This window comes from Macrobrachium rosenbergii, chromosome 20 (assembly GCF_040412425.1).
Source record: "Macrobrachium rosenbergii isolate ZJJX-2024 chromosome 20, ASM4041242v1, whole genome shotgun sequence".
NCBI classification, from domain to species: Eukaryota; Metazoa; Arthropoda; class Malacostraca; order Decapoda; family Palaemonidae; genus Macrobrachium; species Macrobrachium rosenbergii.
Window position 1 is genome coordinate 43,458,655 of NC_089760.1, and position 22,376 is coordinate 43,481,030.

Sequence of the window (22,376 nt, forward strand, 5' to 3'; positions counted from 1 at the left end):
ACCTGTATCGGTTTTATTTCCTATTCCCTCATATTTGTTTATCACCTTTTCTTATAACTTGTCTCTCTTTGCAGCTTGACTTTTCTTTGCTGGGGCTTATAGTCAGTCGACACTTTCCATAAGGGTTTTCAGCCGAAGATTTAAAGAAAGAATGAACTATTATTTTACTGTGCCAGTCTGTATCAAGAAAATAGAAGAGGAGGAGGAGAGCATTAGAGTATATTGAACTCTCACATGATACAGGAGATGCACCCGCTAACCCATGAAGGGCAAAAGAGGAGCCCTTCTAGGTATCAGAATGAGTTCAGCCACCAACATAAGAGGCAACAGGAGACCAACTGAGGACCAGCAACTAAAGTGGGAACCTCTTGAATGGTGTGGAAATGACTGGCATGTGTAGAAGAGGCCGAGATGATTCGAAACATCCCTCACCAGCTCCAAGAAAAGTGAAACATTTAAGATACTTGTAAGGTCAACTAGTGAGGTGGCACAGAACTAAGATCACTGAAGTCAAAACTGGAAAGGCATCGATCATTCCTAAATGAATCTTGATGGTTGAAGGAATCACAGTGACTTCTCGACTGGAAGATACCTGGAGCTGTAGGGAGCAGTTTCAGAACTGGTGCAGGTCCCACTTCTTGAGAGAATCCAAGAGTAGTTCACACCTGGAAAGGTCTGGTTATTTGATTGGGAGAATTTGAGTGTGCAAATTAAGGCTAATTATGATTGATGGGTTTGTATGAAAAAATTATAAAACTTCATTTTCCTTCTGTAAAACTATATTTATGGGTTTTGACTTGTTTCAAAAACTTGTCTTATGGGGTTTCAAAAACTTGTCTTCCATAATATCTTGCAGTGATTTGTAAACATTTCTGTACAGCATGCTAAGGTGATTTTGTCTTTTGCAGCTCTATCAAGAATTCCCCATGAGCGAGGAGTTGTTTTTGGAAGATTTAGAGAGAGATCGTGAAGAAGGGGTCTACATGCACACTTGTAGGTGTGGTGGCCAGTATATTCTTGCTGCTCAGGATGCTAGAAATTCAACAGAAAAGGAAGTAGTTGTAGCGTGCAACAACTGCACCCTTAGTATCCTTGTACTACTCAACTGCGACGAGAACACCTGATAAAGGAGTTCCTTAAGTTGTTTTTTGCTTCTTCTGAAACTGCTGTTTCTCTCTCACACAACTTTCTTGCTTACTACACTTTGGGAAAATCAAAGTTCTGCTAAATAAAGCAGGCTTAGGATGGACATTATGATGCTGAATAGTCATGAAACATTGCATCGCTGAAAGATTTATCCAAATGTTTTGGGATTGCAATTACTTTGTATCTGCTTGGTTATTGACTCTTGTTTCACATTTTCACTCTGAACTCATAAATTTGTTTTTGTCCAGTTTCTAAAAGGTGATTTATGCTTGGTTGCCATAATTAAAGGAAATGCAAGGTTTAAAAGTTTACGGCATATGTAGGCTAATTTACACACCTTTTTGAATGAAAGCATTTAGCTTAATTATTTTGTAGCATTTACTCAATATGCATGATGTGGATAACATGTAGAACTAGTATGCAAATGATGTCATTATACTGTGATATTTTTGTTCATTGTGCAAGTAGTTGAGTTCACATTAGCAGCTCTGTGAATGTGTAGCTGACTGTTTGCATTGTGTGCCAGTGAGATAGAGTATTGTTTCATAACCCGCGGATTGAAACTCACAAAATTAGTAATTTCTCAAAATGGATTGTGGAACATCAACGAGGGTGACCTCTCAGACTAAGGCTGTATCCAGGCAATCACTTCCCAGAAAGAACTCAAGGTTAATTCTGATGCCATGGGAAAAGAGACACCAGCACACCTTAACTTCATTCATAAGAAAAGCTCATCCTGTGTGTGAGAATTTAACTGAAAATAAAGGACTCCATAGAGATAATCTTGTAACAGTGGAAAGTTTTTCAAAGACTGAGAATGGAGAAGTATTTGCAGAGGATCTTTGGGAAGAACATCTTGAAGGGTATCAGAGATCTGCTATTTATCAGCAAACAGCAAAGGAAAAATCTTCAACCCACATAAATGAGGATGACTTTAACTATGATGGCTTAACAGTGGAAAGCTTAAGGTTGCCCAGTGGACATACACATAATCCAATAGTACCACAGGAATTATCCTACAATATTTTAACGCTCAAAGGGAAGAAATGCCACGCAGGTATTGAAGAGACCTCTGGATTTACAGCCTCTAGTATTGCTGACAAGATACGTAGTAGCACATCTTACGACTCGGTCTCGGAGGAAGCATCAAGTCAGAAAGGTTATGGTACATGTGCTATAATTAGCAAGGATGAGTTTGAGGCTGTTTTGAACAAAGCACTTGGAAGTTCAGGTAGGTACTGTTTAGATGAAATATTTAAATATGATAGTGAGGATAAGGACCTGCTTTGGCAGTCACTGGATGTTTAGAGCTCTTAAATTTAACAGTACAGAGCCAAAATGGTCCAGAATTCTTGATGTAAGTCCTCATGATTTTATTTTAGGGTTTTTAAATTTTTCATATTATGTATTTTATAATGGCATGTGTTTTGGATATAAAACCGACTACACTAGTTTTTTAACAACTTGGAATAAGCGACAACTCAGATCTGTGACTGAATATTAGAAGATTTTGTATAGAAATATGCATTGTTGCAATGTAAGGCATTTTGTACCACGAGATGTGCTTAGCAAATATTGACCATTGATCTAATGAGGTTTCATCATAGTTATTCTTCAGTCTTTATTGAATAATGCATAAAGTATAATATGATTTTCCTCTTAAGAATGTAATGTAAAGATATTGCTTTACCTTGAAAGATGCTCTTCATGGTATATAGACTTAAAAATTGTAAAAGCTTGACCAGATTTAGCCCACATGCTTTGCTGAGAAATACTTTCAGATTCTTTCTTTTAAATATAATAATGACACAGGCTCATATGAAGCTTTATCCTAAACAAATGATGAAATCTTCCCATGTTATTCATGCATTAAATCATAAATTATCACATTGCAGTTCATAGTGTATATAATTCTTGCATGTCATTATCACTGTCAGGTAGTGAAATAACTATATTGCTTTTTGATATTTTAGCTTTTAGCTTAACACATTTAATGAGTGTGTGACTTATGTGAAGATATTCTTGATTAAGAAAACACAGGTGCACTTCTCCTTTGCCAAAAAGGTGAATGAATGACATCAAACATCCATTTTTGAATTTAGTTGAATATCAGTGATGGTCTTATTTATGGAATCTGTATTGTTGTATCCTTTTAGACATTGTTTGAAGTTGGTGAGTAAACAGTCTCTTGCAGAAGTGTCAGAAGTAAGGCAGGAAACATTTTAATTGGATGAATGTGTCTTAAATGGACCAGGGAAGTGAGTGTTTTGTATATTGCTAATTAAAACCATATGACAGTTATTTGGGTTTAAACTTGATTTTCACAGTGGCAAACAACAATGCTTTAGTGTAATATTGAATTATGTGGTAACCATTTATTTGTTTACATATTGACATTTGTATTGCTAATGGGTTCCCCATATTTCTTGTGGGATTTTAATATAATGAATTTTCTGAAATATAAAGCATTTAAAAGTGGAAATGTGGAAAAGTTTTGCATACAGAATCCTCAAATTAAGGCTATTTTTTCTATTTCAGACACTTAACATTATTGAATGCTACAGCATGATATAGCAAACATGTAATTAAGTGATATTAAGCATCAGAGACAAAATATAAAGAATAATAAATACATTTTATAAGTTTTGGGTGTCCGAAAATAACTACTGAAATTTTTTCATTTATTTGGGATGAATCTTACCTACTGTTAAAGATAGCTGATATCTCCATAACAATAGGCGACGAGATATAAGCTATCTTTAACTGTAGGGAAGTATCCAGTTAATAAATTTTATGAAAATTTATACATTTTGGAAAATGGGCAGATTGTTTTTGTGGAACAGTAAATTTAATGATGCAGTTTTTCATTTGGCTATGATTGATCAGCGCTAAAGTCATTGCTCATTGATAGAATTTTCAGATATCGGGAAATGCTAGACCAATTGAAAGGACAAGCTTTGCTTGACTCAGTGGGCTAGAAATATCAAAAGCAGGAAGTTGTTCTGTTGATGGATCTTTTATGTGATGCCTCTTTATGATTACTTGTTATAGCTGTAGCTGGGAAGTTTTGTTAAATCAAGTTACAAAACTTCCTGGGAAAGTGTTCCTGATTGCGGTTAACATTTATTTGATGGTTACCTCACACAATTCAGTCCGTCACGTAGGACGAGGCAGTGCAATATTGAAGGGGAAACATTTGATGCAATTGTCAAGTTTTTACTGGCAAAGATTGACAAGTAGGAAATGCCAGGAAGAAATTTTCTAAGAATCTCCATTTTTAAGTTCTGCAATTTTAATTTTAGGTACAGTAGTTGTAGCGTTCTAAGTGCTTTTTCTTTATTTTTGTAGAGAATTTTTGGGTCCATTTTGTGCAAAAGAAAACATTTGATATTTTCCATTATTTAAATCTTGGGTCATCCCTAAAAGATTTTATCTTAATGTTGGAATGAATGGCTTCAAGTGCAGCATTTGTGTATAGTCTTTTGGAGAGGAGGTGTGCATCTATTTTTAGTAGATATTAGTTCTTGTTATGTGCATAGCCCAAGTGGCCACCTTGTCAGTGAAGTTGAACAGCATGGATTTTTGAGGTATATGATTTTAGATTGTAAAATTTAGAGATAACAAGGTTATTTGAACCTGCAGTGTTTAGTTTTGCGAGTCATTCATTTTGATTCAATTTGAAATAAGATGTTTTTATTTTTAAAAGTAACATGTAATACAGTATGTACTTTTGTATAATTATTGTTAATACTGTAACACTTCACTGGTGAAAAACCAGTGTGATCTCCTGTAACAAATTCTTATAAATTTCAGTGTTGTGTATTAGATGAATTTTGTAGAGAAAGATATGAGAATCACCTAATGGTTTTCATGGCAGCTTGTTTGCCAGATGAAATCTCATATTCAGTTTGTTTCAAATGATACTGCTGCATATGGTTTAAGGTTTCAAGAAGTTTTGTAGATAACATTTCGTTAAATGCATTTATAGTTCCAGTGCTCATATTTATTTGCTGTTTCTCATTAATTCCTGGCAAATCAAGAGTCCTGTTATTTGAATCATCGACTGTACTGAAATGTATTGTTTTGCTGTGTAAAGTCTTGTTAATTGCTTAATTTCTTAATGAAATGATTGCCCATGCAGTCAGTGGAAGACAACTGATTGGTATTGGTATTGTTTCATGTCCATATTAGTTTTAGCTTTTAATTTATGTCTTACACTTGAAGTAATACGCAAATTTGCTGTACCTGAAGTATTGTGCAAATATGCCTATTATACAAGTAAAGCACTTATTCTTAAAGTAGGATAAATATGCAACATAAACTGGCTGTACTTGTTATACTATCATTGATATGCAATCTTTATCTTCAATATACTGTATTATGTGCCATATCTCTAAAGCATCCAAGGTCAGAGAATAATTTTCCCATTGTCAGTTGCAGTTTTCGTACTGTACTTTTTTGTAAGGGTTACTAGCAGTATTTTTTCCTGAAGGCTAGGATCTTTACCTTTGATATTAAGGGTAGCCAGGAAAGTTTGTGCTGCCTCCAGGCAATTGAAAGTTATGACTTCGGTTTGGCAGCATATTGGATTTTAGATTTTGATGAGTGGCAGTTCATGCAACTACCCTGATGAACACTTCCCTAATGCAGACGGCATTTATCTTTTGAACAGGAATTTGTCACATTTTTGTGATTATTGTGTGCTCCTCTGCTGTCCAGAATTATGAGTTATGTACATGTTCTCATGTATTTAGTGTGCTCTCTACAGAACTTTGTCAGTGCAGCTTTCTCTTCTCACATCCTCGTGCCAGAAGAAGTCATTCCAGTACCCATGGACCTCAGCAGTGATGGGAGCTCCTTCATAGTAGAGAATAATCATTAACCAGGACAATCTCTGGTTAGTTTATTCTGTGTTTTTAAGACCTTGCTGTTTTGAAGGTTGGTCATTGGGCAGTTCCTTTTGGGGTTTTTCCATCAAGTTTTGTAAATCATCACAAACTAAATGGAGGCTTTTCGGAGCTAATTTTTTGTTGTTGCTGTAACTCTGTGTGGATTTATTTGTACACTATATTCTTTTAGAGATTTTCAAGATTATTTCTCTCCACTAATTCTGAGCCTGTAAACAACTTTTGTATAACAAGATATGATCAACACAGACTTTGGATAACTCTACAATGCCGAACCATAAAATAGTTTGATTTTCAGTGTTTAAAGACTGGGCTATGAGAATGTTGATACATTTTAGACTGTGATTTTTATTAATGATGTTATTCAAGGCCAGGTATAGAGGCCAGGAGTTGAATCTGTAGTTTGAGTAAAGAGGTAGTTTGATGCGAGAAACCCCTTGTATCCCTTGCCGAAGTTGTCGTTCATAGTGGTCTGGTTTTAAGGGAAATTAGTGCATGTCTTCAGACGTTGCCAAGTTACACATGAGTTTGATGTTTGTTTTTCCACTTATCATTTTTAATCTTATGAGAATTGCACTTCAGTTGTATTGGTTAAATGATTTTCTAAGCCTAGGTGGAGGTATGTTCTGCTATTCTGCTAAATTGCTTATTATAATTGATATTTCCTAGTGAAGATATATATGAGCAGATTTAAGTGTTGCACTACAAGCTAACAGTGGTGTTTTCACTGCTGTTTTAAGCTTTATAGTTTTAACTGGAACTATTTACTTTTTAGGCTTGTGCAAATTTTGACCAAGCATATTTTAAGGCTTGTATTTGTTATGTTAGGAACTTAGTTGCCATGTAGGGTCTCTTCATCTTTAGGAATCTTTTACATAATTAGGGATCTTGTACATAGAAATGGTTCCTTGGAAGGACAGTATGTTGAGTACCACTTTGTACTCCCAGTTTCATTTTTTATATGGATGCAGTGGCCATAAAAGCATCAAATATTAATTTTCTTCATTGACTAGTAATACTTTCTACTTATTTGGCAGCTTTTGGGATATGGAAATACCTACTTCCCTGTTTTTCCCTTTGTTCCAGTACAGGTCTTTCCTGTACTAGTTCTGAAAACTGATTACATAAGTAACTTCAAATACATTTTAAGTTTTTGTGGCCTATAATACATAATATTTGCTATGAAATGTATAAATTTTGTAAAGGTACAATTTTCCTTTTGTCTTGCCTCTTGAAAGTGAAGAAAAAAAAACAAAAACAAAAAGCAAAGCTGGTCTTTGTGGAAACTAGTTCAGTTTTTTTGCCTATTTGCTTTGGGAAAAAGCTACTTACAATATCTGAAATCTAACATTATATTGTGTTGGTGCTACATACAGCTTTGATACCTTTTGTTGATGTTGCTATTTATATGCATTTATCTTTTCAAGTTGTGCATGTAAGTGGCATATGAGTATATTTGTATCTTTTGAAAATCAACTTTTATTACATTTTGCATAATGAGTGTTTCATGCCAACTTGTCTCTTTACTTTTTAAAATCAAAGTTCCCATTGCAGTAAATTTTTATTATTTACTTGCACTTTCAATTAAGAATTGTGGTTCTCAGTTAGTGACTAGTAGAATGTGTAATTGAGTTTATTATTAGTGAAAGCAGGTGATATTTGTGCTTGTAATAGCCATAGCCACCTGTGTTCAAAGAAAATAAAAAGCTTTTAAAAACTTTAAAGTTTACTTTGTTTTGTGGATGTACACCACGGCAAACCTACGGTTTTTCTTGAAGCTACATAATTTGGGGATTAAAGAAACACCACGTATGTACATAATTTATTATTGAAAATGTATTGCATAAACAAGCTATGTATTAAGCAAAATGATAATTCATTTGGTATATATATGGTCAAGCAAACATTCCAATCACAGATATTAACAGGGTTTTATCTTGGAAACCAAATCTCAAAGGATCAGTGGTTTTAACTAGTAATACAAACTGAATACATATTGCCTGAGTGTATAAAGATGTGTATGTAAATGGTAACTTACTAAATAGTATATATATATATATATATGTATACATAAAAAATCCCTAATGCCTTGCACTTCAAGTAGTGGTTGTATTTGGGTCAAGGTGTCTAAGAATGAAATGAAAAATGCAAAGCATACTTGAAGGGATAATAAGTTTTCGAAACTTAGCAGCTACACATTGTTACTTTCAAATAGGTACTATATATATAGCTTCTTATATCATATACTGTATAATTATAGCGATTTCTCAGTGGCTTGCATTTGTTACTAGTGTAGTCTGCGAGTACAAAAATGTTTAAAACAATCATGAACTTATAATTGTTACTAAAATAAGCAATGAAGGATTTGAGTACAATATTCATAATACACACTGGTATAAAACTTGAATAATTAAAATATTTTCAACTTATGCAGGTTCAAAGATGGCTGCTACAATAACAATGCTGTTCCCCTCTTCCTTGTGCATCCACCTGCAACAGAAATACCATCAGGCGTGCTGGTTTAAAATTTAAAAAATATGGACGTAGAATACACAAAAGTATCAACAAATCTTTTTAAAAACCATGTACTGAGTAAATATACAAACCACTGTCTGTATTCAAAGTCATCCCCTTCACTATGAAGGGGACAGACATTTCAGCATTCACTACCAGCAAAATTTCTTAAAGGGTGAAAAGCTTCCACTGTGCTTATGTTAATTACAGCTAAATACAGGGTGAAAGGCTTCCACTGTGCTTACGTTAATTACAGCTAAATACAATTAAGATAAGCTTACAGTGATGGTCTCTATTCCACAAGCAAAAATTACTGTGGTCTGACTTGTTAACTGTAAACCTGCCTAAATGTATAGAGATATGAACTGTGTCTTGTTAAGGAAGATGAGGTGGAAGTTGGCTGCTCCTGGGAGGGATTTTCTTCATTACTCTTTACCACTGTCTTGGTGCAAACTTGACTGTTTCAGCTTGGCCTCCAACCTTGAGGAATTCCTGAGGTTACAGCTATGTCTTGTGCATATTGGTTGAAGAAAAGGGTGTTTCAGTATCAGTTTAAGTCACTGTCTGTTCATCTGAAGTCAAGTTAACAGAAGGCCTTAAATTTAGCCAGCATTGCCTTCTCCAGTTCCTGCCCCAACAGAGACTGTACTCTGCCATGACACTTTACAGTCACAATGTTCCTGCCAACTGTGACCTTGGCTGCATCTGTAGTGTTCCTCAATTGTGGTTTTGTCACAGTATCTCCTGTGGTGTCTTGTGGTTTTGTCACAGTATCTCTTGTGGTGTCTGTCTTCTGTGGCTGCTCACTGGCCAAAGTTGAAGGCCATTCCTCTCCTTGTTCACTCTACCACTGTAGTACCTCGGTCGTGGTTGGCATTGTGGCTAAGATCCACTCACCTTCCAAAAGTATTCAAAAATGCCACTGAGAAATCACATTACCCTGACCCCAAAAAGAGAGAGATCATTTAATTTTCTTGTGTTGTTAAGCCTTCTGTTCTCTTACCCTGTTAGCAATCTCGTATACACCACTCCTCTCACTTCTTGAGTTCTTCAAAGTTCACTCCAATTTCTGAAGATTACAGTAGTAATCTCCCTGTGATCATCACAGTTCTAGATGTACCTTCCTGCCTCAATTTTTTGGCCCACTACCCTCTGACCTTTTCTTGGTAAATTTCCTCCAGTGTTACTTCTTACAGAGTTCTCATACCTGCTTCACCTGTTTGCTTGTCTGTTGACAAATGTGCCTTCTCAGGCTCCTCTTCCTGGCAGTCTGTGGACTCTTGAGAGGGCTCAATTCAACCCCACCAAGGATAGTGGTACATATGTTGGTTGAAGACTTGGATGCAGCCTGTGTGTACCCCATACACCTTGCCCACCTGCATCAGTGCCTTTGGAAGTGTTATAGAATCCAAAACTTTTACTTGTTGGCTCAGTTGCCTTCCTTTGGCATGGAGGTCTGTAAAGTCCCATGGACTGCTGGGAGATGTACACGTAGAGGCATTCCTGTAGAAAGAGACTAACTTAGTTGAACTGGCAGTTTTCCCAGCTCCCTCTTAACTAAAGGCTTGCCTTTCGTAGATGTGTTTATGGTATGCCTGCCACTTGCACTACTGTGCTTAATTTTTGTTAAGTCTTCCAATTGGTAAATGTGACAGTGAGTAATATGGATGTGGCATTTACAACCTCTATGGTCTACTTTCCTTTGCCCACTCTAGATCTCCAACCTGATCCTGACCAGTTCACAGTGGACGTGGTCTGTGAGCTCGGGAGAGAAACTGACCTCCAGTGCTACCACTCGGCTGTATCAACTAGGACCTCAGTTTTGTCAGAATCTACAAAGTCAGTTACCTTTATTAACTACATTATTCTTCTCGTCAGTGCGCGAGACCTTACACTCCACAGTGACCCCAGTCCTCTCAAATGTGTAGTCTTAAGTTCCGTTCTGTCTAATGGTCAAGGATGCTTTCAACACACACTGCCAGGCTAAGGCTGGACTCAGAGATGAAGGTCTGTTGTTCCCAGCAGTTGTTCCTCCTCTAGCCAGGACTGAAGACATTGTAAGGTTGGAGACTGATTAAGCCCTTTGTTGGCCGAGTTGGTTGAGCTTCAGACCGTCATTCGATGGGCCGGAGTTCGATTCCCGCCGCCGGCTGATGAAGGGTTAGAGGAATTTATTTCTGGTGATAGAAATTCATTTCTCGCTATAATGTGGTTCGGATCCCACAATAAGCTGTAGGTCCCGTTGCTAAGTAACCAATTGGTTCTTAGCCACGTAAAATAAGTCTAATCCTTCGGGCCAGCCCTAGGAGAGCTGTTAATCAGCTCAGTGGTCTGGTAAAACTAAGCTATACTTACTTTTTGGAGACTGATTACTGTATTCTTGACCATATCAACGAGCTTCTTTATCCAACTCCCTTTGGATAAAAACTGTGAAGCTCAATAGAAGATCAATGCATGGCAGAACCTTTCTCAAGCAATTGCATTTCTTCATCCGCTCGTCTTTAAGTCAGTACTTTAGCTTCATGTGACTGTTTGAATTATGGTCAAAATATTTATAATGATAAAAGTTTAAAACATCATAACCAATTTAGAAAAAAGAGAAAGGCAGATGAATAAATTTTGGTTTCATGATTGTCAAATGGATGTTTCTAATTTTTTGTCTCTCACTGAAATACTTACATATACTGATATCTAAACTAATGAAATAACTGCTAGGGAGCAGGTGAATGCAAGAATTATTGAGGCCATTTGTGATTTGACCTTTACAAGGTTAGAAATTCTCAGCATTCTTAAGGTTCTTGGTATTCTCTTAAACCTTACATGGATATCCCCCTCAAATTGGGACCACCTTGACGTGGTGAGGGGGCTCTCGACCCTAGGGATCTATTTTCCCTAAGTTTGATCCCAAGTGTCCCACATATATATAAATATGCTTTAGAATAATTTCATGGATTTTTCCACTTTTTTCAAAATTACCAAAATTAATAAATAGGAAAACATATCATGGCATGGAGTGAAGTTGAATCTGAAGCTAAATAGTGGGAACTGTGGTAGAACCATCATCTACCTGATAATGTTCGGACCTGGTTTTTCAGGCGGAACTATTCTGTGGAGCTGGACCACGGATTCCAGGGGGGCCTGGTTCTAGGAATAGGACTCTCGGCTTTCTGTCCGGTTAGCCCATATTGTGATTAGGATGGGGATGACTGTATTATTACAATACACTCAATCCTAGCAAGCGGGTTTTGCTTACACTTGGGCCATACTAATCATGATGTGCCATCCCCTTTTGGGGTAGGGTAGGGACGCGGACATTTGGGGAGTCAGTTCCCACTTGTGCCATTAGTGGAACATCCAACTTCATAAAAAGCCAATGATATCTTTTCAAGATTTATTAATTTTTTTTTTTATATATATCTTTTATGCAAAGTAGTCTTGAGGATATTAGTACCCTGGACCCCATGATGGTAAAATTCTGGCACAGTCGATGACTAATGGAACGTCACTCCCGAATCTCCTTAACATAGATAGAAATGCTACAACGGAACATCCTGTTCCAAGTAAAATATCAATCATAAAGACTCAAGAGTCTAGAAAGTCAAAAAGAAAAAGAAACAAATAATAACAAATTGGTAAACTCCAGTATTGTAACACTGGAACCATACATTAAGGACAATAACTCTAAAATAGAAACAAGTAATCCCGCTAAAACCCCATCAACACAAGACAGCTCATCACCGATGAATGTAAAAAAATGAAAAAGAAATAACTATCGACTAAATCCAACACTAGTTCATTTTGAACATATTTTTGGACCAGACAATTGGTCCAGATTTTTAATATTAAAAGCAGAAAAACAGATCTCACCAGCCATTTTAGAGAACAGATTATTAAATATACACCCCACACAAGACATGGAATGTAGGCATATCAAAAACAATGAATGGCTAATACAAACAACAACCAAAGCCCAATCAACAACTTTTCTACAAGTAACCAACATAAATGAAATAAAAGTAACAGTAACCAGCCATGAAACACTTAATTATACACAAGGCACAGTAATGCTCCCAGACAATGATGAAAAAGAGCTACCATCAAAACAAATCTTAATTGACTCCCTTAAACTAAGATACAATAACATACATGACTTGGAATTATATGCTGTCCCAAGTAGAAGGGATGCAAATAAACATATTAAAATAGTCAAAATAAAATTTACAAACCGGGAACTACCACGAAAAATAAAAATTCTGGGACTGAATAGAGAGGTTCGCCCCTTTGTCCCTAAACCTCTCCAATGCTCTAACTGTCAAAAATATGGCCATTCAACCAAAAGATGTAGAAATAACGCTATATGCGCTGTATGTTCTGAAAACCACACAACAAATTGGAAATGCAAAACCTTCAAATGTGTAAATTGCAAATTAAATCATCATGCTAAATCTAAAGACTATATTTTATCAATATTATACAGAATTGCAAATGTTAATGGACAGAACTGGTATGCCCAAGTAACGAAGCCAAACTCGAACTGAAGGTGAGAGGAATCAATGACCCAGCAAAACTCCATTCATATTCAAATATTGTAACAACTCATAATAAACATAAAGAATCTCAACACAGAATAGATGTGACACACCTCTCCCCTCCTCTACTATTCATAAAAGCCCAAGAGTACAGTTGCAACAGGCCTCCCAGTAACAAGCGAAGTTAATCGTTTAGAAACGAATTCCAATGATATGGAAAATCAACAGAGGTTAATAATCCAGATCTGGAAACTCATAATGCATTAACATCATCCAAAGAAAACTTAATTGACAAAAATAACCATAATAAAAAAAGGAAAGTAATTGATAGAACTCCCCTAAGGGAAAAAAAACCAACATTCCATTCATAGATCGATCTAGCAAAAATCCCAGGTCTCACCCATTAATCAGAAACAGATTACATTAACTGCATCACAAGTGGAAATCCATAGTGTTCCACAATCCAAGACAAATATAAATAACGATTCCCCAAATATGGATAAATCAACTAACTCTTCTGCACTCTCATCACCGAAATCAATGCAGAAACTTTCAGTTAAACATCCCACTGAAGAACCAAAACCCATAAAATTAATCAAATTACAACCACATCAAATCAACCTCAACAAGACCAAAGAATAGTAATAATAATAAACCTAAAAATTCAAATCAAAATTTTGTACCAGCACATCGGAGATCCAGTATGCCTATACCAGAAATTCCTCACAAAAAAATATTACAACATCCAGTAATGGGAGCATAGATGGGACCCAGAGATTAGAACCATTCCTTCAACACTGAACATGATTTATCTTGCGGATGTCAAGAGTGTTTTATCATTACGCATAATCGTTTACCTAACAAAAATGAAAATATAACCCGAAATTTCATAAATAACTTTACTAGGTTCCGAAAATGCCTTTAACATTCCATCAAGATGGCGAACTATGCTCAGAATCCTTAAAACTAAAGAAAAACATGATCAAAACTCAAATAGATTTCCTAATAAGGAAATATGAAGAAGAACCGATCAATGCATCAAATATTCAGCAATCAAACCTAGCTGCAAAGAAACCACATAGCAACACAAACTCCCTTAAAATGTTACGGGATGTAGCTAAATCATCAATTAACTTACAAAATCTAACGCCAATCCCCCAAACAATGACCAATAAAATAATTCAGTGGAACATGAATGGATTTTCTACTCGGCTTCGGCTAGGTGAAATCCAGAGAATACTAAAGGAACATAAACCTGTTTGCATATGTCTACAGCATATTGGTACAACTCCTAAGGACTTTAGAAACTATAAATTAGCTTGCCACTCACCAATAGTGGATGGCAAGCTAGAACAGCTATATATGTTCATAACGATTCAACTTATGAACCCCTAAATATTACATCACTGTCATATCAAATAACTGCAATCAAATTGCATATGCCAGACAATCAAATTATCTCTATAATAAATCTATATAATCAGCCAAATTTTAACTCAAACTTTAGTGATTTAGCACAAATAGTAAATAATGTAAATGGCCCCCTACTAATAGTAGGCAACTTTAATGCCCATAACCCATTGTGGGACAGCGCACATGCTAGTAACTTGGCCGGCTCAAACATTGAGAATTGCATAAATGTTCAGAATTTACATTGCCTGAATGAAAGTGATTCACCAACATACTTCTCAAAAACTCATTTAACCTTCTCCTCAATAGATATTTCATTATGCTCACTGGAATTAGTTGAGAAACTGGAATGGAATGTCCTAGACAACTCATATACTAGTGATCACTTTCCAATTGTTTTGAATTACTTGAACAACCAAAAACAATCATTTCCCATAAAATATAATTTACTGAAAGCTGACTGGGATAAATACAATTTACAAACTAGAAATATCCCTCCCTTCCCATTAAATCAAAACAATAATGTCACAAATGATTTCTTTTCCAGTTTTGTAATCAGTGCTGCAGATAAATGCATCCCCAAAACTTCTTCAACCCCTAATATATCCCCTGTTCCATGGTGGTCTAATAATTTATCTCTCTTAAATCGAACCAAACACACACTGGCACGTAATTTGAGTAGACTAAAGTCCAGATTAAACACCCTTAATAAAGGTCCTTGTAATATAAACAAACTAAACAAGATAATAGTTATAAGTATAACTATTGATCACATTAAACCACTTTTCAATAAATATAATGCAAAATTTCGAAAAACAATAATATTCGAAAAAGCTCAGTCGTGGAAAAATTATATATCGGAATTGTCACCAAATACTTCAATTAAGGAAATATGGCACAAAATCCGTAAAATCAATGGTAAACATGTAAGACCACCTAGAAGCCCAATACTATATAATGGCAAACTAAATCATAACCTACAAGATATTTCAAATATATTAGCCAAACATATAGAAGATATTAGTGCTTATTCTAATTTAGATGAACACTTCAAAAGAATTAGAACACAAAAAATAAATCATACACTTAATTTTGAAACTGATGAGGACCTTGATTATAACCAAGAATTCAATATGAACGAACTTAATTTTGCCCTAAAATCATGTCGATCATCAGCTCCGGGGCATGATATGATTTCTTTTGAAATGATCCAGAATTTAGCCACACTAGCTAAAGAATTCTTATTAAAATTATATAATAGCATATGGCTAACGATGTCTTCCCAACTAAATGGAGACATGCAATAATCATACCCATCAGTAAACCAGGAAAAGACCCTACCAACCCCACTAATTATAGGCCAATATCTCTAACAAGTTGCTTGTGCAAACTGTTGGAGAAAATGGTTAGTTTGAGATTAACAAGTGTCATAACAAAACACTCAATTTTATCACCTACCCAATCGGGATCAATAGCTGGTAGATCTACACTAGACCCGTTAACTCAAATAGAAGATCATATTAAAAAAGGATTTGAAAAGAAAAAGCTGACAGTGGCTATTTTCTTTGATATAGAAAAAGCATATGATACCACATGGAGATACAATATTATGCAGAAACTCCACAGGTCCAATATTCGAGGTCACCTTCCAATATTTATCAATAATTTTCTAACAAATCGTACATTTCAAGTACGCATAGAAAATACATATTCAAATTGCTACGCACAAGAGGAGGGTATCCCCAAGGCAGTGTTTTGAGCTGCATCTTATTTGCCCTGGCAATAGATGACATTACTATGAACCTGCCTGAGGGTGTACAAAATAGTTTGTATGTGGATGATTTTGTAATTTATTATTCAAGTTATTCTTTGAGACATGCTCAAAGAATACTTAATATAGCAACAAAAAATATAACCACTTGGACCAATTCCGTAGGCTTCAAGTTGTCGGTAAATAAAACAAATGGCATTGTCTTCTACAAAGACAAAAGATGGTTGAAACAACAAACCATTAAGTTATATCTTTATAATGAAGAGATAAACATGTGCAATAGTGTTAAATATTTGGGTATAATTTTTGACCAACATTTAAACTGGAAAGATCATGTCAAATATATCAAAGCCAAAGGATCTAAAGCCCTTACTTTATTAAAGAAAATCTCACACACCAAACGGGGTGCAGGACGAGACACAATGTTAATGTTATACAATGCAACAGTACTATCAGTTATAAATTATAGCTGTCCAATTTATTCAACTGCCTCAGAAACAACTTTAAAATCTCTAGATGCTTTACATCACGAGGAGTACGTATATGTACAGGAGCCTTCCGCTCATCTCCAACTGTCTCTATCCTAGCAGAGGCAGGCCAGCTGCCTCTAAAATATTACAGAGATCTAATTACTTTAAGAAGAGGCTTATCCCTTCAAGCAGGCACATCTCCTGCATCAAATAAATTTCTCAATCAAAATACAAATAATAACCCAAACCAAAACTCATTTACTAAAAACTAATCATCTATTGAATTTACATAACATGATACCCAAATTTACCCAAGAAATAAATCCGGTCACACCATGGACACTAAAAAGGGCAAAACTATGCACATATTTATCATATCTTTCAAAGAAATATATGTCCAACACAGAAATGTACCATCAACATGCCATGGAACACATAAGACGGAAGGGTAATCCCTTCATAATCTACACAGATGGATCCAAAATGAAGCTGGAGTGGGCTCATCAGCCTATTCAAGTGATAAAACTATCCAAATGGGCCTTCCTCTAATATCATCAGTATTTACAGCAGAATTAACAGCCATACAATTGGCTCTCAAGATTATAACAAAAAAGGAATTCCTTCAGCACTCATATTGAGCGACTCAAGAAGGTGCAATTGAAGCAATAGGATCATTTAAATCAAATAATCACCTTGTCCAAAATATACAACGGGAAATACATCAGTTAATTACAAACGGCCTTCAAATTCAAATTTGTTGGATCCCAGCCCATGCAGGCATTGAGGGTAATGAGAAAGCAGATAAAGCTGCAAAATTGGCTTGTACAATCCCCAACTACTATGAAAGCACCCATATCAGACTGGCTAGCATCAGTTAAACCCTTAATTTACAGGGATTGGCAAAATGATTGGACAAATATACCCCCACAAAACAAACTAAAACAAATTAAGAACGAAGTTAAAAATGGCATTCTTCTACCCAAAAGCAAAGAATCAATGAGGTTATTTTAACAAGACTCAGAATAGGACACTCCAGACTCACACATGGTCATCTGATGTCAACTCCGCACACAAACCCAATAACTTGTGAAAGATGTAACATCCCAGTAACAATCAAACACATCTTGATTGACTGTCCCAGATGGCATCATGAAAGAAAGACTTATTTACAAAATAAATCAATAAAGGATATTCTAGCAGAAGGTAATAACTTTTCAATTAATAATATCATTCTCTTCCTAAATAAAATTAAATTGATAAGTAAAATATAATTTCCCCCCCCTTTTTTTTTCTCTTTTTTTCTCGATTGTTTTTTTTTCTAATTCCCCCCTTTTTTTTATTATTTATTTATTTAGTTAACTACTTAATTTTTTTATGTACTCTTTCCCCCTTTCTTTTCCCAGCCCGAGAAGAACCCTAAAAGAGTTCAGAGGTCTGGTTAAACAAATCATTTATAACTAACTAACTAACTTACATGGCTATATTCTGGCCAGACAAAGACACTACAAAATGTGAATCTAACAAACAGTAAACAGCAGTTTGTTCTTCAAAACTTGATTCTTACATGTGAAAGCCAGTTCCACACCATCAAGGATTTTGAGGACATGTAGAAAGACATGCATAATTTGGCAACAGGATTTTGGAGTAGGGCAGCCAGATTTTTCTTCCTCACTTTTGATTTCCAGTTAAGCACTGTAATTTGTTCACAGCTGAGTCAACTGAGTAACCAGTGAAAACTGAACCCCAAATCTCACAAATGCCAGCTCCATACTCTACAACGGAGTCATACTGACCCACATTATCTGGGGTACATGTACAGAGTATTCAGGATAATCTTGCCCACAGTCTCCAAGTAATGATTGGTAATGAATTCTGTATCTGACACAAACAGGTCTGGGGACAAATACTTTTCTTGTACAGTACTGAAATTATAACAATTTGGAGCAACATTCCTTTCATTTACATTTAATCACAAACAGTCATGTTTACAAAAAAAAAAAAAAAATGGAAATCTTCCAGGGAAGCATCTAAGAAGCTTTTATTTCATTAAGGAACAAAGTTTACTTTAGCTGAAAAGACTGACAAAATATAACTTCCAACATACCTGCACTTATCTGCCAGAGTTAAAACTAATCAAAGGAGATTAATTCTGCTTGCTGCTCTTGAGCAGGTGGCTGTTGATTAGGAGGTGCCATCTGAGGAGGAGCATTGTTCATGTCTCCTGGAACCGGAACACCAGGCACAGGACCAGCACTTGGTATCTGAGGTGGGGGCATTCCAGGACCACTTTGGGATGGTGGCATTCCTGGGCCACCTTGACTAGGGGCAGCATGCTGAGGTGGGTAGCCGGGCATTCCACTTCCCATGTTTGGTAGTGTGTTAGCCAAACCTGCAGAGGGGACACAGAGGAATTATTAACTCAAGTACTATGAGTAACTCACAATTGGGGGACCACTTTTGATGCAAGATAAATATTTAGAGGATGTGAGGCTATTATAAATGGCACACATAATTTTACCTGTTTTTCTGCATACTATTTTTTTTCACTTCTCCCACTGCCATTGTATTTGGAGGGTGCCAATATCTTTTTTTATATCACAGAATTATTTACTCAGACTCAAAATCTTAATATGATGTAGAAACTGAAGAGGGCTATTTTTGTTACTAAAAATATTACAAATATTGCTACAGAATTTCAAAAGCACTTTGAAGGTATGACAGACCATTCACCATATAACCTGTGGGTCTACGTGTGACCGACCTGAAGATGGGATAATATTACAGTAAACCCCCCGTATTCGCGTTCTCTTGGTTCGCGGACTCACGCATTCGTGGACTCGCGCATTCACAGGTTTCTCTGGAACATATCTAGCCATTTTTCACTAAAAATTCGCCCATTCGCGGTATTTTTCACTGAGAAATATTCACTAATTACTGTATTTTCATATAATTTTCATGAATAAATGCACTTTTTGTGATAAAACTATTAAAATACTCAGGTATAAGCATTTTTACAGGGTTTTTCTTGGTTTAAGCTATCAAAATGGGCAGTTCTAAGTGTTTTTAGAGGGGTTTAAAGCATTCGCGGATTTGACCTGTTCGCGGGGGTGTGTGGGACGCATCCCCCGCGAATACGGGGGGTTCACTGTACTTCAATGTAGTGTTCTTTTTGGAATGAAGAACACCTCAAAACAATACTGGGATTTATCTTTTAATGTTATAAAATTCAATATCCCACAAAGCCTGCCATTTTTAATAAATATCAGGGGTTTTAGACATGCCAAAGAATCACTTATAGGGACAGGTCTATTTGACCTATTCATATTAAAACAAGCAGCTTTGGATACTTTACCAACATATTCATTTCCCTTAATACCTACTTGTGTGCACGAATGGGCCATATTTCAATATTTATACTGGCTTCATACAATTTTCAGGATTTAACTTAATTTTATGAACCAGTGATTTTTTTTTTATACAACTCTTTGTAACTGAGAGGATATCTAAACTTTTAATGTATCATAATATCTGATAAATTACCATTACTCTTCTCAGATACAATGAACTTCCTTACACTCGGCTATTTCCCTTATTTATGTCACATACTTCAGTAGAACTCTAATTTACTGTTTTGTATTGCAGCAAAGTACGATTATTATTCAGAAGATAAACTCCTATTCATAAGGAACAAGCCTACACTGGCCATGACTTGAAATTCAAGCCCTGGTGTTCCTTTGAAAAAAGTTACAGAAGGTAAAAAGAGATACAGAAACAAGAGATCAATTATAAAAGAAAAGATGGCAACAGATAAAAATATTTAAAAATAGGCAGTTCCTCTCTGACTGCTGTTTTGCTTCCTATTTTTACTTTAGCTTTTACATTTAGTTACTGTTCATTTATTTGCCATGAAGAATTTGTTCATAACTGTTACCATTTGTTCCTTTGCATAAACTTATCCAGTGCCTAAATATTATAATTTCTTCAGCCCTAAACCTAGTTCCTTTCTAACATAAAAAAATTTCTTTGGTATCTTCGTCTATAGCCAAAAAACTTGGACTAGGTCTGGAATCTATATTCTATCACAGTGGAATTAAATGGATAACTTTTTAATTAATCTGCTCATGTTTATTTCAGCTAATACTATCAAGTACAATGGGAAAGCACCACAATTTTCAAAAACTAGCAACAAAAATAGCAAAAAACAAACCTTGCATATTATATGGAGAAAACTCAGGGGGTGGGGGCTGCTGAAAACCTGGCTGTGTAGCAGGTGGGGGAGGTGCAGGTCCTGGTCCACCTGGCATAACAGGCCCACCGGGATGACCTGCTGGTGGGGGCTGATATGGTGGCTGACCTGGGCCTGGCTGATATGGTACGGAATTTGGTGGAGCACCCCCCTGGGGCATAGCACCTGGTGGTGGAACTCCTCCCTAGAAGTAAGAGCTTTTGTAGAAGCCACTAAATAACAAAGCACAAAGATGAAAATTATGCTGTACAATACAAATGTAAGTATGAAATCTGCCATTAATTCTTATTAATATTAATTTACATTTCCCAAAAATCTTCATGAATGCAGACAGGTGAATTGAAAGTTGGTTGGTAGTATGTATAGTGTAATAAACTAGACTTCCATCAATGCACAAAATATATATGAAGACTGCAAAGTATTTCAAATGAATAATCATGATCTCATTCCTTGTCTCTGGGGCAATTTTTAAACTATTCATCAGTACTTGAGTAGCATGTCTTGGACATTAGGAAAAATATGAAAAATCTAGGCGTACACATCAATGTGTGACAGTATTAATTTGAAAAACTATCAAGCAAGAGTAAAAGTCTCGTAGAAGCTCTAGAGCGACCTATATGTATGATACTAATGCTCAATAAAATCAGGAACTTATGTTCTTTTTGCTTCACATACCTGTGGTGGGGCACCTCCTTCAGGCTGGGGTGGGTACATATGGCCTGGCACTCCAGGATATCCCATTGTGTACATAGGACCAGGAGCACCCATTCCAGGCCCTTTGTTGAAAATTTCTCGCTCACTTTCTGCCATGCGATGAAGGGCCAACTGCCGCTGGTACTCCAAGTATTCTTGTTTCTTCTTACGCATGATCTCCAACTTTTGCATCATCTGCATTTGCCTGTAATGTTGTAATTAAAAATTTACATGCTTCATATGTTGTACACTTATTTCCAAATCAAACAAAACTTCTTATACAATGGTTTATAAGAGAAGTTTTTTTTATACTTCTTTTTAAGCCCTAACAGCTCGGAAATAAAGAAAATGTCTACAGCAATGTCAGATATACAGGTCTTTACCAGTTTTCACAAATCAATGCTACTCCCCAATAAATGGCCATTCAAATCTCCCACTAAGAAACACACATCTATAACCTAGTAAAAATAATTTAAATATACACAGTAGTCTACTACAAATTTTTATGCAAAGCAAACTGTATGTGCTTTCTCCCCACCACCTTACCTTATCCTTTCCTGCTCCTCTCGCTCTCTCCTCAGCCTCTCGTTATGTTCCTCACGAAGTGCCTCCAAAGCAGCTCTAGCATCACGTACCTGAGATATCTTGTCTTGCAAACGCTCATAGTTTACTGGAAATACCAAAAAATTG

The 22,376-nt window shown here is 35.9% G+C and overlaps 2 protein-coding genes across 4 annotated transcripts in view; one reads left to right on the top strand and one right to left on the bottom strand.

Annotated features, from left to right (window-relative positions):
- The window catches only part of LOC136849320 (dnaJ homolog subfamily C member 24-like), a 90,599-nt gene extending 82,822 nt beyond the window's left edge, over positions 1-7,777 (top strand). For both annotated transcript variants that reach the window (XM_067122682.1, XM_067122681.1), the window contains one exon: positions 909-7,777. In XM_067122682.1, coding sequence (XP_066978783.1) covers positions 909-1,124 — 216 coding nt within the window. In that variant the 3' untranslated portion in view covers positions 1,125-7,777. The remainder of the gene's footprint in view (positions 1-908) is intronic.
- Positions 7,778-7,863: 86 nt separating this feature from the next.
- The window catches only part of LOC136849318 (hepatocyte growth factor-regulated tyrosine kinase substrate-like), a 52,855-nt gene continuing 38,342 nt past the window's right edge, over positions 7,864-22,376 (bottom strand). For both annotated transcript variants that reach the window (XM_067122678.1, XM_067122677.1), the window contains exons 11-15: positions 22,233-22,356; positions 21,669-21,891; positions 20,955-21,177; positions 18,852-19,136; positions 7,864-8,543 (exon numbers count right to left, since the gene is read on the bottom strand). In XM_067122678.1, the coding sequence (XP_066978779.1) occupies positions 18,877-19,136; positions 20,955-21,177; positions 21,669-21,891; positions 22,233-22,356 (830 nt within the window). In that variant the 3' untranslated portion in view covers positions 7,864-8,543; positions 18,852-18,876. The remainder of the gene's footprint in view (positions 8,544-18,851; positions 19,137-20,954; positions 21,178-21,668; positions 21,892-22,232; positions 22,357-22,376) is intronic.